This window comes from Alosa alosa, chromosome 6 (genome assembly GCF_017589495.1).
Source record: "Alosa alosa isolate M-15738 ecotype Scorff River chromosome 6, AALO_Geno_1.1, whole genome shotgun sequence".
Lineage (NCBI taxonomy): Eukaryota > Metazoa > Chordata > Actinopteri > Clupeiformes > Clupeidae > Alosa > Alosa alosa.
In genome coordinates, this window is record NC_063194.1 from 26,852,594 (window position 1) to 26,869,916 (window position 17,323).

The 17,323-nt window shown below is 39.1% G+C and overlaps 1 protein-coding gene across 2 annotated transcripts in view; it reads left to right on the top strand.

Moving 5' to 3' along the window:
* Positions 1-433: 433 nt before the first annotated feature.
* The window catches only part of npnta (nephronectin a), a 36,693-nt gene continuing 19,803 nt past the window's right edge, over positions 434-17,323 (top strand). The window contains exons 1-4 of one of the 2 annotated variants that reach the window (XM_048244725.1): positions 434-703; positions 6,366-6,469; positions 9,498-9,548; positions 13,291-13,383. In XM_048244725.1, coding sequence (XP_048100682.1) covers positions 597-703; positions 6,366-6,469; positions 9,498-9,548; positions 13,291-13,383 — 355 coding nt within the window. In that variant the 5' untranslated portion in view covers positions 434-596. The remainder of the gene's footprint in view (positions 704-6,365; positions 6,470-9,497; positions 9,549-13,290; positions 13,384-17,323) is intronic. The other variant, XM_048244726.1, reaches the window with a different exon arrangement.

The following is a 17,323-nucleotide window of genomic DNA, read 5'->3' on the forward strand; positions in this document are numbered from 1 at the left end:
AAACACACCTACATACACACACACACACAAAAAAAAACTAACTTACATGCAGGCACACACACTCAACAAACACACACAGAAGCACACATCCACAAAAACAACCACACACTGTGCACCCACTCAATTACAAACACAAAAAAGGAACAAAGAAAAATGAACACAATTTGACAAACGTGACTTATTTTTGTGGAAAAAATGTGCTGGACTGGGCGGCGGTTATATTTTGTACCGCTCTGCGGTACATCTAGTTCTGCTTCAAGTAGTAGGCCTACCCGTTTTTGTGTATTAGAAATGAACAACAAAGTAAACAGGTGGTTGGTTTTGTAAACTGCAACATAGACTTTGCAACGGGAGAGACATTAACGCCAGTAGGGTACACTCTTCAGCAAGCTACAGGACAGGACCCCGCTATAATAGCACTACTGTCCACGCCGCTCTCAACAGGCCACACAACCAGACCATTTCAGACAGCCTTAAGTTTAGCTCCATCCTCTAGGCTACTTTCCAGGTAAACCTTGCTGTAGCAGCATACCTTGGCGTGTAGCTATTTAGACTAGCTAATTTGGGTGGATCACCAAACACGCACAGGTTCTTTAATGGACGTTCAGGCAATGGAGCACGATTTACTATTGCGGGCGCATTGGTATAAATGTATGTTTCTATACGTTTGCTTGGTCTTGGCAAATGCGGAGTTCGATGGCAGGTAAGAAATGCAGATTACTAAAAATTACATTATGAACATGTTCTTAACATCGTTTGTTAACATTCTTAATTTTACTTTAAGTTAGTTGTTCAGGTTTAGCTCAACTGCGTGTTCAGCGACAGTTTGGGGTTGCGCTCTAGTTCGGACAGAGGCGGACAAAAATGAATCAGGCAATAGGCTTTTTCTAAACACGGCCTCTGACGGCCACTCAGTTCTTTCTGACATTGCTTCATTTGAACGCATTTGTTGCTGTTACTGACAACAGCCTACCAGCTTGCACAATACACGTTTTCTCAAATCACTCGGAACACTGGCAATGTTACAACTGCAATGCTGGCGAACTGCAGATACAGTAGCTCGTGGCATTCTTCCTTAACTTTAAAGAAACGCCGAAGTAATGGAATTAAGACTAGATGCAGTAGCCCACAGATAGCTAATTTCAGCAGAAGGCAATGAAGAATAAACTTAAGTTGACAGTTTGAAAATATATAGCCTAATTTTCTCTGTCAATGTTTACCATCTGTAATGTCTGTCAGTAGCCTAATGCTGTAACAACCAAATACAAAGCTAGGTTGTGTTACCAATTTTAAAATAGCCTATACTTGGGGATAGTGCAGGCCGTATAAAGTGGGACACTACTGTCAGAGTAGGGAATTATTTTTGCTGTAAACTAACGTTCCACTTCACCGGTATTCCTCAAGATACATTGGGGTAGGAGCTGAAATGACCTGTATTATTAGGTCAGAAGGCTAACAAGTTAGTCTCTCAAGCTTCTGGAACTGCTGAGATTCAACATCCAGTCCCTGGAAGGGATTTTTGGCAAGAGTGACAATACCGTCATAATTTTGACCCGCCAAGCTGACCTGTCACCTGAATGCAGATGTTGTATCACAACCTGTATGCATGAAACATAAAACGTGCATGCTCGAGATTTTTCCTCTCCTAGACTTTTAATACATATGCTATTCATAGGTCAAATCTGTACTTTTTACTTATACCAAAAGCCACTCAAATGTCAATTAAAGGTTGAACCATAACTAAATTGTGGAATAAACCTGCAAGGATCGTAATGACATTAGTGTCCACAGTACGCGTATGGACAGTTTGTGATCCTTGCTCCAGGTCATGCTGTAAACCAATCCTGGTGTCTGCTTCTTCATGATCCTGTAGCTCAGTGGCGACTCCTAATGGAAGTCAGGGGAAGCTAAATTCCTCAGAATGAAAAAAAAAACATTATGGACATTTCTATAACAAAATAGACAAAAATAAACATTTGACTCAATTATATACCTTTGTCAATACAGGCTACATAATATGTTCAACCATGGCTATAATGCAAAAAAATTCTCAATGGGAAATTGTCAAAAGTCTCTCGCTCTACAAATACTTGCATGCACTTCCGAGAGGAGTCCAAACTAACTTCACGCCCAGAAGTTACAGCCACAGTTCACACCTTATAAAAATTAGCAAATTACCGTTAGGCTTTGTACCACTCTGACAGGACTGCATGAGACAAAAAAAGTGCCTTATGGTAGGTATGGTGGAATCTCTCGATTGTTGATTTGCACAAAAACATTCAGTAAAATCTCAACTGGACGGGTATGGTAATCCAACTGCGTGTTGGCTCACACCAATCAGATAAATTCATGCCAAAGTGCTAAACTATGAATTTGAGTAGCCAAGTTGTGTCAGCGGACTACCAATGTACATAAATGTACATAAATTATACATCGGTGACCTATTTCATGCTAATTTTTATGGTCATGAGGCTTTACATATATGGGATAAATGAAAGGGAGGGATACAAACAAGACAGCAGCAGTTGTATAAAAGAGAGTGAGCAGACCAGGATATTCATTCCTAGCTCAAGATGTTAAGGATGGTCACAAACACAGTTGAAGATGTCCGAACATCATGTCAGGCTACAGGAGAATTAACCCATTTACCCAGGTCAGTCACCAATGAGAAGATGAAGTACACAGGTTTATTTAACCTGTATTTTGATTATGATGCTAAATGTTGCTTAAACTACTTAGGCTTATTCACGTTTGGGATTCCCCAGTTTTAAACCTCATGCTTCGTTACTGCTGTAGCTGCCTCTACAGGGATGAAAACATAATTTGCAAATATAATTATTCTAATACTTCTACATATACATATCCACACATTCTGTCTGTATGGGCCCTGACGAAAATGAGAATGAGGGTTTCATATCTCATTATCAGATCCCAGTACGTGAAAGTACATGAAAGTTGGACTCTCGGTATGTCATTTGTTCAATTGATGAAAGTGTCTTCATCTTTGGGGTCAGCACTAACCCTAAAGGTTTCCAACTGTAGATTGTGAAGTGTCATGAGAGTGACTTGGTTGGCATGCCTGGTGTGAGTTAGGTGTGCTGCTTTTTTTTGGATTTAGATATGCAATAGTTTGTCTTAGAACATCCATGTCATGATTAACCATGACAGAGGAAGGAGTGCATTACTGGGGGGTCATCCATCAAAGATTGCATAGAAGCATAATAAGTAGACCATGCAATTGCATCTTCACATGTCAGTTCTGTCGTCTCAGTGCATGTTTGACCCAGTTGTGAAACATGCTGATTCCAATACCATGAAAGGTTACAGAATTTGTTGAACTTGTTGTCAAAGTTATCAAGGGCACCAACTGTGAAGAGCCCTTCCCAGAGACAAGCAGGAGCCACACCACCATAAACTTCAAAGCTTTCACACATGAAATTAGCAAGCCAATCTTCAATTTGCATAACCCTGTCATATGATATGCTAATACCTATATGCTATAATTGCTGTTTCTTGCTTCTGGTTTGTGCATGTACATTAAGGCCTATTTAAATAGGGAGTTGATGTAGCAATGGACAGAGGACACCATGAGCTTTACAATGATACCCTGGCCCATATCTTGAATTTTTGTCAAGTTTTTGAATTTTGAATTATGCATTTTGAATTATGGCCTCCCGCCATCATTTTCCAATTGAAAAACTGAGAAAATGGTGTTTGAAGTTACAGGTTACTGGCAGGTACAGGTAGGATTTGCCCACTTAAGTAAGAACTTATGTAACTTTACATTCTTGTCTTGACTATGAAACTTAGGGAAATTAATTTTGAATACCCCTTCTTTCATTTTTCACCAAAAAAATCGATATTTTCAAATGTTTTTTGAAGTAATCGGCCTGTATCTCAAAATTAGAATGTGCGACTTGTGACTTATTTGGTCAGATCAGGTCACATATATAGTAGAACTATTCTGCATTGGTTTGGAGTCATTAGGTCACATGGCTTTAGAGGTATTGTAAAAAAGTAGACCGTTCCATATAGGAAATTACAGATTTTCTTTTGAATATTCATAGAAAGTAGAGTGTGCATAAAAGCACCATAAAATGAGGTGTGTCTGATTTGCCCCATATAAGAGAGCTATTCTGCATTGGTTTTGAGTCACTAGGTTACAAGGCCTAGCTGGTATTGAAAAAAGTAGACTGTTCCATATTGGAAATCATGGATAACTTAAAAATATATATAAAATAGAGTGTGCATAAGAGTCTCATAAAATGGGGTGTGTCTTATTAGGCCCATATTGAGGTTTCCTAGGTGACGTTTATGATAACGCGATGGACATAATTTCTGTTTATGCTGCCATTTTGGGAGTCAGCGAAACTCGCCATTACAACCATAGACTGTATAAAATAGCTTACAACATCATTGCCTACCAAACAAAGCTAACAAAATATAACTTGCTGTGCCGTCGGGTGTCACAATCGGAGCTGTGACAAACCAAATGTACCGTTTCATAGATTTCCATTGGAAACAGAAATAAGAAATAAGTGGACTGCAGCGGTTAGACGGGATTCATCCTTAAAAATACTTTATCATCTTTAATCTGAGTGTAAATCCCCAGATAGCAAAATCAGATTGGCAGATAGCGGACCGCTGGTGGTATGCTGCTGGTGGCTGGTAGTCTGCCGATGGACCACCATCTCTTTTAATTTAACTTGTCATGAAAATTAAGAAAAGTTAATAAAATGATATATGGAGTATAATTGAACAAATGAAAAAGATTTTAGACCAATAGTGGCAAAATATTGCGCAATTTGTCTGCAACCTGCCAGCGGACCACCAGAGAACCGGTGAGCAAAATGCCGGCGGACCGCCAGCTATGCACCCAATGGACCGACAGTGCGCCAGCCTCTTGCTATCAGTATAAATCTAATTTTACATTTAGCCTATAGACTAGTCTATCATAATAGGATATGCAATTCATTTGTAGGGAGAAAGAGTGACCATTCCCTTTCGCCGGACTACATTCTCAGCATTTTCTCCTTCGTCAGGACGTCAGAGAAAGTGAGACTGGTGGCAGCTTTGAAAAAATTTGAAGTGAGGCAGCGTTGAAAAAAAGAGAGGGAACAAGAACAGAGACTCTCAGCAGCCAGTGCTCTCCTCGATATGTCCGCGATAGGCCTAGGCCAACTTAATATCGTTAACGTTGATAAAGAAAACTTTGCACATGAAAGAGATGAATCGCATGACAAAGATAGGCCTATGGAAACCATTAGGCCTACGTCTACCGTAAATGTAGGGGTACAAACTGACCTCATGGGTGAGGATATTCAGCACCTCCACTTGGAATGGCAAATTTAAGAAATCGGTGCCTAGATCTTCGTGAGGAACATAAGAAAGTGTCTTTGGAAGCCAGTGGCTATCATAATGAGACTGAGACTTGGACTGAACATACAGTATCTGGCATACACATTTGGCGTGTCAATATCCACTGTGTCAAAATTGTTATTGGAAATGTTACATGTTATGTAGGCCTATATTAGATTGGTATAGTGTTGTCATGATACCAAAATTATTGTTTTGATACCGATACCAACTCAAGAATTGCAATTTCGATACTTCTTCGATAAAAATGTATTTGATTTGGGGGCCCCCACCACCTTGAGGTCATTAATATTGAATATAGATCATTCACACCAGTGGCCATCCTAGATTCTGCTTGACTCTCTACACACACACACAAACACACAGAAAATGATGGCTTACGTCATATATTTCTATTTCATATATTTTGGAATTAATATAAAGTGTGTATATTTTGTTAATAATGTATAGTATTTTATAATCTGCATAATTACTAGTAGCTAAAAATATTTAATAATTTGAATACTTAAAGTGTAACTCCGGCTAAAATTGACCCCCAGGGTCTTTTTCTGCATTAAAACACATCAAATAAGCTGTGGATACAGTATTTTTCAGTGATCAACCACTTTTTCAGTGATCAACCACCAGAGCTTGCCCGGGTATACGCTATAGCCCTAAATCACAAACAGTGGATTAGCTAAGGGCTATGAGAAAACGCTTCCCAAATAGCATTTTTTTAACCAGTAATATTGGTCAAAACAGCACCAAACTTTGTCAGTAGCTTGCTCAGGGTCCCTACACATAAAACGAAGCACCAACAACGTAGTTAGCAAACCCAGAGTTTATTACAGGATACTATCAAGAACACTTACCAACTGTCCCCCTACCAGATCCTTCAACCCAGTATCGCAAGGATTCGTTGTACTGTCACATTTGGTTAATCTATTATTCGTGCTGGGGTTGGAGGAACTGTTGTATAGTCCTGATCCAATGGCTTTGTCACCTGACAGATGGTCTACTACGCAGATCGGATCATCTAATGGACTGTGTCGGTATGGTGGGCGAGTCGACTGCTGCTGGGGTTGGAAACGAAATTCCTGGGGTCACTGCCAACGTGAGTGAATGCTTCTACAGCCAACTGGAGTTTGATTAGGGGGGCTTCAATAGCTGCTTTAGCCCTGCTCAATTCCAATCCTATGCAACAAGTCACCATTTATTGATCAAAAGTTATATTTGTGACAATGTGTGAAGAAAACACAATAAAATGAAATAAAATTCAATCATGTGACTTGCTGGAACTGTATTCATAACAATACAATCTTCTACTGTGTAGTAGTCACATGGGCCAGAGGTGGCTTTGGTACAATGTGACAATCTGGAGACAACTTTCTGAAACTCTGGAGTATAAGTGTGTTGAATAGAAACACTAACAGGCTATGTAATTTGGTTACTAAGGCTACATCATACATCCCTTGCATGTCCCTATACTGATAGCCCTTCGATCCCTGCAAAAGACATTTGCATAGACTTTTAAATAAATACATTTATCCTACCTTTCACATTTTATCATCACAGTCCCCAAATATACTGTACATCTGGTATCATGAGACTGTGGTAAGTGCTGTTTATAACTGGAACCTTTTTGGGATACAAACTACAACAACCAGATCCTGGCAAATCTATAATCAGATGTTTGAAAATTGCCACTGCACTTATAGGCTGATTTGAGATCATTATCAAGTGACTGGTACTTAGCAGACGTTTTTTTTATCCAAAACGACATGGATTCGCAGTGGCTGGTTTGGGGATCAAACCAGTAATGGCCTATTGTCAGGCAGCGACGCCACTGTTCCATCATACCTGCTTCTCCATATCCATTGGAAGCAGTTTTAGACAACAGTTTTAACAACAAATGAGATGTGTAAATTAATCTACAGCTGTTTAATAGTTTGTATTGTACCACTAGATGCAAACAAGAGTTCCATTATATTGTGATGCCATGACAGTGTCCATTGTACCACTAGATGCAAACAAGAGTTCCATTATATTGCGATGCCATGATAGGACCAGTGTCCATTTCCACTTCCTGTATTAAATATTTTACACCTCAAACGTTTATAATAGGGCTGTCAAAATAACGCGTTAATTTCAATTAATTAATTACAGAAAAAATAACATGTTAAACTAATTTAATGCTGATTAATCACATTTCGTGGTGCTCTTTGACCCAGTGCAGGTCTGGCTACAGTGACTGAAGGAGGCGGACGAGAAAGCGCTTGGTCCAGTGAATGGAACATTTAGCCTACGTTTAAAAAAACGCCCAGTTGGAACTGTTGACAGGAGCATGTTCTCTGTGATTTCTGCAGTAGGGAATTTTCATACCATAGGAGTTTGTCAAGTCTGAAGTATCATCTCAATGCAAAGCAACCTGGAGGTAGGCTACGAGTTATCACACCCCTTGATGATAATAAATAATGCTAGCCGCCAGCCTACACCCATATGTCAATTTATCAACATCCCTTACGGCAACCCTTCGCTAAACACTATCTACAGGCCGATGGCAGTACAGTTACTAAATGTACATATAAATTTATTCAAATGAATGCAAATCACAAATGACTGGTAAATGGGCTAGGTTGATGCGGGCCCTTGAGACCAACATACCACAAACATTTAGTAATAACTTGTATATGACCGCAATGCTAGCTATGCTAGCGGTGGTCATAATAAATACTCCTATCTCAGAGAGAGAGAGAGAGGTGTTTGTATGGTCATTTTTTAAGATGCTATTTGAAAGTACAGTGCCATGGTGACAATTTAAATCCAATAAATAAACCTTAAATAATGTGATATCAGTATTACATAATAGGCTGCAGTTATTACATTTTCAAAGTTTTTGTTTTAACCCAGCAACTAACATAATAACCTGTCAATAATGTATATTATTTGCAAAAAGTTATTACATTTTGGTTCAGAAATGTTATCACATTAAAATGATTAAAGGAATTAGCCGGAGTAAAATGCACTTTAGATCAATTTACGGATGATTGGGAGTACATACGTTGAGTTGACATCAAAATCATGTAATTCGGATGTGTTTTGAGAAAGTTATAGAAATAGCATTTTGTAGCGGCGAAATGACATGCCCGGGTCACTTCCAGGCTAACGAGTTTTGACTAAAAACGGTAAAATCAAACTTTCTCAAAACACATCCGAATGACATGATTTTGATGTCCACTCAACGTATGTACTCCCAAATCATCCATAAATTGATTAAAGTGCATTTTACTCCGGATAATTCCTTTAAGTTATTGGCCGTTATTACGTTATTCCGTTATTACATTTTTGGCTGCTACAAAGTACAATCTTGGTACACACACTCTTGTCTTTAAGTCAATTAACATGTAGGTCCTATGAAGTTCAAAAGGCAGCTGTGACATCACCCAATATCACCAAATTAGATAGATAGATAGATAGATAGATAGATAGATAGATAGATAGATACTTTATTGATCCCCAAGGGGAAATTCAAGGGGATATATCAATTAGGGGATATGTCAGCTCTGTTTATGGACAGCAGCACCCCTGTACAGCTTAAGAGCAGTGCATGTGTGATAAACTATGAGCATGCTCAGGAAGCGCACATAAAAACTTTCTCTGACCTTTCTCACTCACAGTCACTAAGATTTATCATTGGTGGGAAACCCTGCCCAGGTTGAAATAGATTTGAAAGACTAAATTTGCTTGAACTAACTAACCATTTATTACAGACTTTTTTTTATGTTAAGCACTCCTGATATTTATGAAACTCTTGGATGGATTAAACAAGTAATTTTGCATGACAAAAGCATGACATTCTTTATGTGATTAGAGTGAATCGTTTTTAGTGTTTTACAATTGCAAGAATTGCTTAATGTGAGTGATATGATATGGCTTTTCCTTTGACCCAGTTGGTTATTGCATGGTAACAGTTGGTAATTAAGACAGCATGGAAGGGAAATTACCAATTCATGTAATGTATGAGACTTTTGATTTTGCTTCTTTTAATACATTTCCAAGCAAACACATGTTATCATTTTATTGTCTTTACTAGAGCAGAGCATGTAATGTTTTATGCTTTTTTGTGGCTGTTTGTTTTGCAGCATCCTACGTCTTAACCCTCAAAGTAGTCGGGATAAGGTGCAGAGACCAAGGTATATGTAATATGTAAAAGTGCTCAATAAGATCTACATTAAGTAAGGGATAATGTATTGTCCGCCGGTCATTATCGGAAAAAAAAGGACGAAGCAAGACCTGTCTGCTGCGCGTCGGGGTCCTGTTCGGCCTGTTGGGACTTATTTTCCAATAATGACCGGCAGGCAATACGTTAGCCCTCTTATTATTCGGCTACTTGCCAAAACGAGAAAAGAAACCTTATACAATGGGTCTTTTAAAATAATGTTGTTACCGTTTCGTGGCCTCTGCTGAGAAAATATAAATCACCACATAAATAGAACTTGACAGTTTTAGATGTTGCGTGGATATGCTGACTTCCACTTTCAATGAAAGTCCAATACAATAAGCAAACGTACTACTTGCAGAATGAGATGTGAATCAAAAGCACAAACCCGTTGCCATTTAAAGCGGTCATTATATACTTTGCAGCGGTCATTATGTTCCTGTTATACGGAATTAATGGACAAGGCAGAGGCAAAGAAGTCCACGATGCGCAGCGGAATGGTTTTTCCTCCGCCAAGTACATTAGCCTACTTACAGGCTCAATCGCCGTTTACTATTTAATGAGCATTGAAATGGAACGGTGATTAACTTTTTTTTTTTTTACCAGATCTACGTCATAGGTGTCCCATTATTCATTAATAACCACCCTGCAGCCAATCAGAAAAGAGTATTTCTTCTCTCTGGGAAAAAGATAAATAGTTCTCTGATAAATAGTTTTAACAGACCTTAATGTTGGGAAGGCCCATTCATGTGACACATTTATTAGGTCTTTTAATCCGTGAGTAGTTGTAGATGAGATGTGGTCCAGTTGGAGGAGTGTTTCTCCCCTTCTTTAGGTTGTGTTAAAAGAAATGACAGGACATCACAAGTACTCTGCTAACTTTTAATTACTAGAAGGACCCATAAAAGCAACCAATATAAAACATATTAACAAACAACAGAATTAGATGTATTGTATTTAGTTGACCTTATAGCACAGTAACACAATTAGCTGGAGTAAATACACATATGCACACATACATACCCACAGACAGTACACACAAACAAATCTGTCTATAAGGCCATTATTGGTGATCTTCCACCGTACATCTCATAACTGCTGAACTGATATTGTAGGCCACATCATACTTGCTCCAACAACCATCTTCTGCTTAGAGTTCACTCCTTCTGTTTTAATGCCCCAAATCCTCTCCTAGGAGCAATTCAAATCAGGAAAGACTGCAGATATAACTGACAGGGAGTGCAGAGGATGGATATTCTCTATCGAGTTTAGATGTCTGTCTGTGTAGTGTATGAGCAGTCTTCAATAGCCCTGTCAGCCTCATCAGTTACTGGCAAAAAAAGAATCAAGTTTATGTTGTAATGGTCACAGTGATGTTGAAAGAAACACAGGGTGAACAGTGAGCAATTCCTCATTTGGTCAGAAGGTTCTACACAAGTGAACAAAATATTGTTGTATGGGCATGGAGCCAAAAATATCTGGGGCACTAAGATGACGTAGGGCAAAAGAGATGTCTGGATCAGTGGAGGAGCCAGGCATGTTTAAGTTTTAAAAAAATCAGGGGTTTAAGAAAAAAACAAATTTCGCTAATATACTTTGTCTGTTGTTGTCTGCAATGCAGTGAGATGTGTTGCTGGTATTAAATTCAATATGAACATATATTCTCACTTAAATATATATAGCATTGTCTTTTAAAGGTATACTATGCAGTTTCAGGTATCTGTGGTGACTGTAGAGTTCCCCCTAAAGTCGCTATATATTTATATTTTACTCTGCCGTTGTAAATAGCCTATTTCTCGTGGCTTGTTCCCCCTGTACACAATGAAAATACTTTCGTTGTGGAGGCGAAGGCAAACAATCTCCAAAGAGCTGTATCTACTGACAAGGTAATGTTTCACGATTTTTGCGAGATGTCTTCGGTTCGACTATTCTTGAAGTTGGATGACTGGTTCTCTCTTTAGCAACTTGCTATGGCTCGTTCCTTTATACCATCAAGGTATATCTTGCATACTGTTACCTTTAACCAAGGGGAGAGGATGTAAGACTTGAGGTTTACAAAGGGTGGAGAGGACTTCAGTAGACTGACTTGAGGGCCATAAGGATTTATAGGAGTAGGGGATGGAGAAAACTTGATGCTTTTTGCAACACCATATCATGTACCACTATTTATACAGTGCATTTAACAGAGGACAACTTAATTGATGGTTGTTTTATTGTTTTATAGGTTAATCATGCAACAACTAAAAAGATTTCTACTACACTCCTCACCCTTGGGTCAGACATCTTACTAAAAGCTGATATGACAATTCATCATATGCCCTTTTGAGATAAATATGAGCGTAAATCCCACTGTGAACTATCAATTTAGGGATAATGAGAATGAATCCTGAACTTAGCCTGGGCCTGTTAGTTGGGGGCCTTAAGCACATCTGTGTTTCCCATCATCAATTAAGCTGAAAAAGACATCAAGTTTGTATTTGTAGCTCAGCTCATCTTTTTCGGGGAGCGGCCATATTGGATTTGTACGCCATCTTGGCCCCAAGGGTCGCTGGCTCCAGCGCCCTAGCTATATCATAGATAGATAGATAGATACTTTATTGATAATCGGTTGTCTTTCAAATTCCCTCTGCACGCAATAGGATAGCGCTACAACTCATGAGTCCCATGCATTTTCCCACCAGCAGAGCTAGTTGGCTAGTTCAAACTTTTGCCAACTTAAAAAAAGCTTAACTCGTGTCACGCTGTTCGCCAACAGCAACATCCATCTTCTTTGTTTTCAAGTAGCAGGGAATTCATGCCGAACCGTTGCAACTCTGCCATCAATCGTTATGTTAAGCCCGCCTACCGACTCTATACACGATGTGGTTGGTCTTATTGAAGGTTAATTTTCCAAACTCGCAAGCCAACGGAGAGTTGCTAGACTACCTGCGCTAGGGTGCATCTAGATTTCTAGGCTACTTAAGGCCCCCAACTATGTGCAATAATGACTGTTGCACAAGGATCTTGTTTAATCTAAGATAGTTGAGCACTCAAGACTAGTGGTGTTGAAACCTCTGATAAGGAACAATGTGTGACAGACTTTCATATATGAAAGGGCATCTTTGAAATGTTATTCATACATGAATAAAACTTAGTTGCAGAAATTTCATTGGCATGTTGCAATATGCACAGTTAGACAGAAGCATGCATTTATATCCTAATCATATCTGATTTTTACTACACAAAGATATGGCACAGTTACCATTTGAGAACCTCAGATTACATGTGCTGGTTATATTGGCCCATCTGTACCAGAGCAAAAAAAGTGGATGTAGATGAGCATAGTTAGATGGGCCATTACTCCTTGTTCCCAACTATATTGAATTCATTCTGATTGAACCATATCATTAGCATGTCAAAATTCATGTGAAAGATACTGTAGCTAACCTTAGGGACATATTCTTACACATTTGTCCCTTGCTTTTTGACCTTGAGAATAGTTGCAATTGAAACAGAGCACTAACCAGAGCCAGAACGTTTTAAGACATTAACTTTGCATTTAAAATTGAGTACCAACCATTGGTATGGATTGTTTTTCAGTATCTGTAGTCTGTTATGTGTGTACTTGACATTGCTATTATTATTATTATTATTATTATTATTATTATTATTATTATTATTATTATAAAAATGGGCACTTTATCTTCTCTGGCCTTTTATGGAAATGCCCACCACAGCTGTATGCCACCATGGATGCAAGCACGGACAGTGTGCTGGACCTAACAAGTGCACGTGCCACCCTGGCTTCACGGGAAAGACCTGCAACCAAGGTAATACATAAAGCTTTACTCATTTACATAGGAACAGTGCAATACACTCTAATATGGCAATGAGTTAGCCTGACGTTGTCATACTCAAATTCTAGTCAGAATATGAGTCTGATACTGCTCCATTGGGACATAATTATGGGGCGTGTTTCAACCGATACAGGGGGGGAATGCCTCTACACTCAATTGGATAGACCTAACCAATCAGAGCAACAAAATAGCTTACCGTGAGGTGTAGGAAGAAAACACACGAACCATCCTTCTTCTCCTATATCCCCTCCGTTTTTAAAAATAATTCTGTTGAACAGTGATATGCTACAAACATGTTAAACAGCTGGGAAAGACCCAAATCGCAAATCCCTCGAACAGGTGGTCAATCAGAGATTTCAAACAAACGAGGGAACATGTCGCAATGCAACAGCGCTGTTTTCCCTTGATGAAAGTGAAACCACCAGTTTTCCCACATCTCAACTTTGGCCAAAGTTTTCAGAAATAATCGTTTTCAGTGATACAACCTCATTAAATAATATGAATTTTCCATATGGGGTCTTAAAAGCCATGTATCCTTCTAGCCACAGCGTTTTTGTTTCAAACATAAGCGTGTTCAGATGACGTGATAGACCAGGCGCTGTTGCTCACCTGTCCATCATCGTAAAGCCTGATTTGATTGGTCCGCCCGATTTAGGGCGAGCATACTTCCACCACAATGGAGCAATGCCAGACCGAACTTCCCGTGGGGCGGGACTAAGTTCGGAATGGTACCAGGGTAGCAATGAGTTATTGAAAAGCCAGGGGTATCAAGCCCAAGCACCAGATGTTGCTGAATATTCTTTTGTCATATTCTCTGTGGCTTAGCTTGTTGCTGTCCAATCAGATTCCTTAAGTCACCCTGATGTATACGTATACAGTAAATAATATGTGTCTGTTTCAATGTATAAGTATATAAGTATATATGCTCTTTTGATCCTGTGAGGGAAATTTGGTCTCTGCATTTATCCCAATCTGTGAATTAGTGAAACACACTCAGCACACAGTGAACACACAGTGAGGTGAAGCACACACTAATCCCGACGCAGTGAGCTGCCTGCTACAACAGCGGCGCTTGGGGAGCAGTGAGGGGTTAGGTGCCTTTGTCAATGGCACTTCAGCCGTTCCTTCCTGTCGGGGTTCAAACCGGCAACCCTCCGTTTACAAGTCCGAAGTGCTAACCAGGAGGCCATGGCTGCCCAGTGAATTAGATATGTAGCTAATTCCGTTGTCACTGCATGGTCTATAATATACACCCTTTTTACTTCTTACTCTGTTTCTGTACATCTGAGAAAACTCTAACTTTTGTTGTGGATCAGCTGAGTAGAAACTTCACATGTTCCTAGCTATTGATCTTAGAATAATGGCTATACTAGGGACAGCCATTTAAATTCTCTTTTCCCCTACACATCTCAATTAATATTGAATTTAATTATTTCCAAACACCTCATTGATAGTGAAATCCTAAGAAGACTCCCCACATAATTTAACTCACTTTTGCTCTTATTCCTCTATGCTAGTAACGTTACCACTTGCTGATTGTCCTGTTTTTTCTCACTGAACATAGGAAACAGGTTTTGCTAGTAGTTGAGCCACTGTCTGCAGTCTTCCTATGGTATTATTTGTTGCTGTGAGGATGAGAAGAGACTTGCATGTTCTGCTCTACTTAGACAGTTCATTGTATAGCAGCCACTAGAGCCCCTGTCATTGGAAGAAATTGTGAACTGACACCATCTTGAAATCACTTACAGAAAGACCCTGAAAGAGCAGTAGCATAGGATTGGGTTGATATTCACCTATAGTGCCTATAAAAAGTCTTCAGCCCCATGCTAAAGTTGACTAAAAAGAGGAATACAAAAAAATCATCTTTTGGAAATGGATCTTAATGCCTTAATTAAAAAAATTAGGGAAAAATCCAACCTTTAAGGACACCAGCTTTCTTTGTGAATGAATAATGTATCGTAAATAAATAAATGTTCTTCATTAAAATACAGGGTAAATAAGTATCTAACTGTAGATTAAAATACATTCACCTCCTAACCCCCATTTAGCCCTAATCCTGCTCACCACTCCCATGCACTAGTCACCATCTTAAATCCTATTGTGGCTTCCTCAGTTTCAGAAGTGAAAACCCACTACTGGTGCTCATAGATCCCTATTCAATGGACTGTAATAATACAGTGCATCTAATAATAGCTAACCCATTATCCCCAAGCCCTAGATGAAAACGTTGCTGGACCAGTAAGATGACTAAAAACAAAAATATGAAAGATATGTGATCTGCAACCCCATCTGCAATGCCTGACTTATTACTGGCCGTGAGCTATTCAGATTCTTGGATGAGGCGCTGTCTGTACATGCCTTTCCGCTTTTGCTATTCAAAAGACCTCTTAATTTCTCTCAGACACATTCCTCTGTCTTTTACATATATTTAGAATTGTCACAAAGTTGTGAACATGGATTTGAGAACCCTGTTTTTTCAGATGGTTTATAAATATCAACCTTAAGGTTTTTTTAAGTGTTTGACATTCATCTTAACTGCCTGCTTTGGCATGTATCCCAACATTCATTCATTTTGTCTGATGTAATGTCTTGAAAATAGACCCCTACTGTCTGGATTAATGGCCTACATATTCAAGAAGAAAACATGACTGTTGGTTAGAGGTCATGCAATAAAATGCCATGTCAGGATTTTAAGCCGTATTGTAACCATTTATGTTTACAGCTGATTGAGGCTTTCTACATTAAAGCACACTATATCTGTAACACCTGGAGTGTCCCACATTTCCTTATAAAGAGCTTTGGCATTGCCAGCTTGGAGGAGTGATTTCATGTTTGTGTTATTTGGGAAAGAGCCGAACTCTGGGGGGAAAGCTCTGAAGTGCCGAACTGAGTGTAGAAAAGAGTGTAGAGAAAATGACAGTGTATCTCTGATTATGTGAAAAATGTTTGAGAGATTTTTCCAGAGAAGTTTCCAGCCTGTTCCTTCATTATGTTAGACCCTCTTCATGTGTGCATATGTGTGCTGTGTGTGTGTGTGTGTCTGTGTCTGTGTGTGTGTCTGTGTCTGTGTGTGTGATATCAGCCAAGTGTTCTTGAGTATTTTTAGAGTTCTAGAGTATATGTTTTTTCGTGGTTTTGAAGAAACTAGTTTTTAATTACTTTCACCATTCCATCAACCTCTCCCTCTCTCTCTCTCTCTCTCTCTCTCTCTCTCTCTCCATAGGTGGGTTTTACACGAGCCACATTTAATCCGATTAGAATCAGACTCATGCCTCAATCTCAATAAAAAAAATGCTCACCTTGATTAGAAAAAACAATTGCCCAATTGGATTGAAATTTAAATTGGATCGCAAGGGGTGATGTATTCCTTTTGGAATCTGATTGAACAGCCATGTTAACACTAAATCAGATCAAAGAACTGTTGTGCATGCTCATTATGTCTTGTAACATGAACAAACCTATATTTCATGAAAACAGTTCTTATAGAACATACACTATGTTCTATTCTCTGCATTTATCATGTATACAGACCTTACTGTTCTGTAACTGACCCTAGGCAGATGGGTCAGGCTCTTGAGTCGTGGATCTGCTTGAGGTTTCTTCCTATATGTATCTCCAATTCTAGGGAGTTTTTCCTCGCCTCTGTTACCCATGGGCCTTCTTTTCTTTTCTCTGATTGTCTAACACTCTGTAAAGCGCCATGAGACATGTGTAATGTGTTGGCGCTCTATAAGTAAAATTAAATTGAATTGAAATCCGCAGCATTGTCAATCACCACATAGGCCTACTAAGATTTGAACCAAAACTAGATGTACCGCAGAGCGGTACAAAATATGACCGCCGCCCAGTCCAGCACATTTTTTCCACAAAAAGAAATCACGCTGAAAGGCCTATATGATTCTAACTGTCTCAC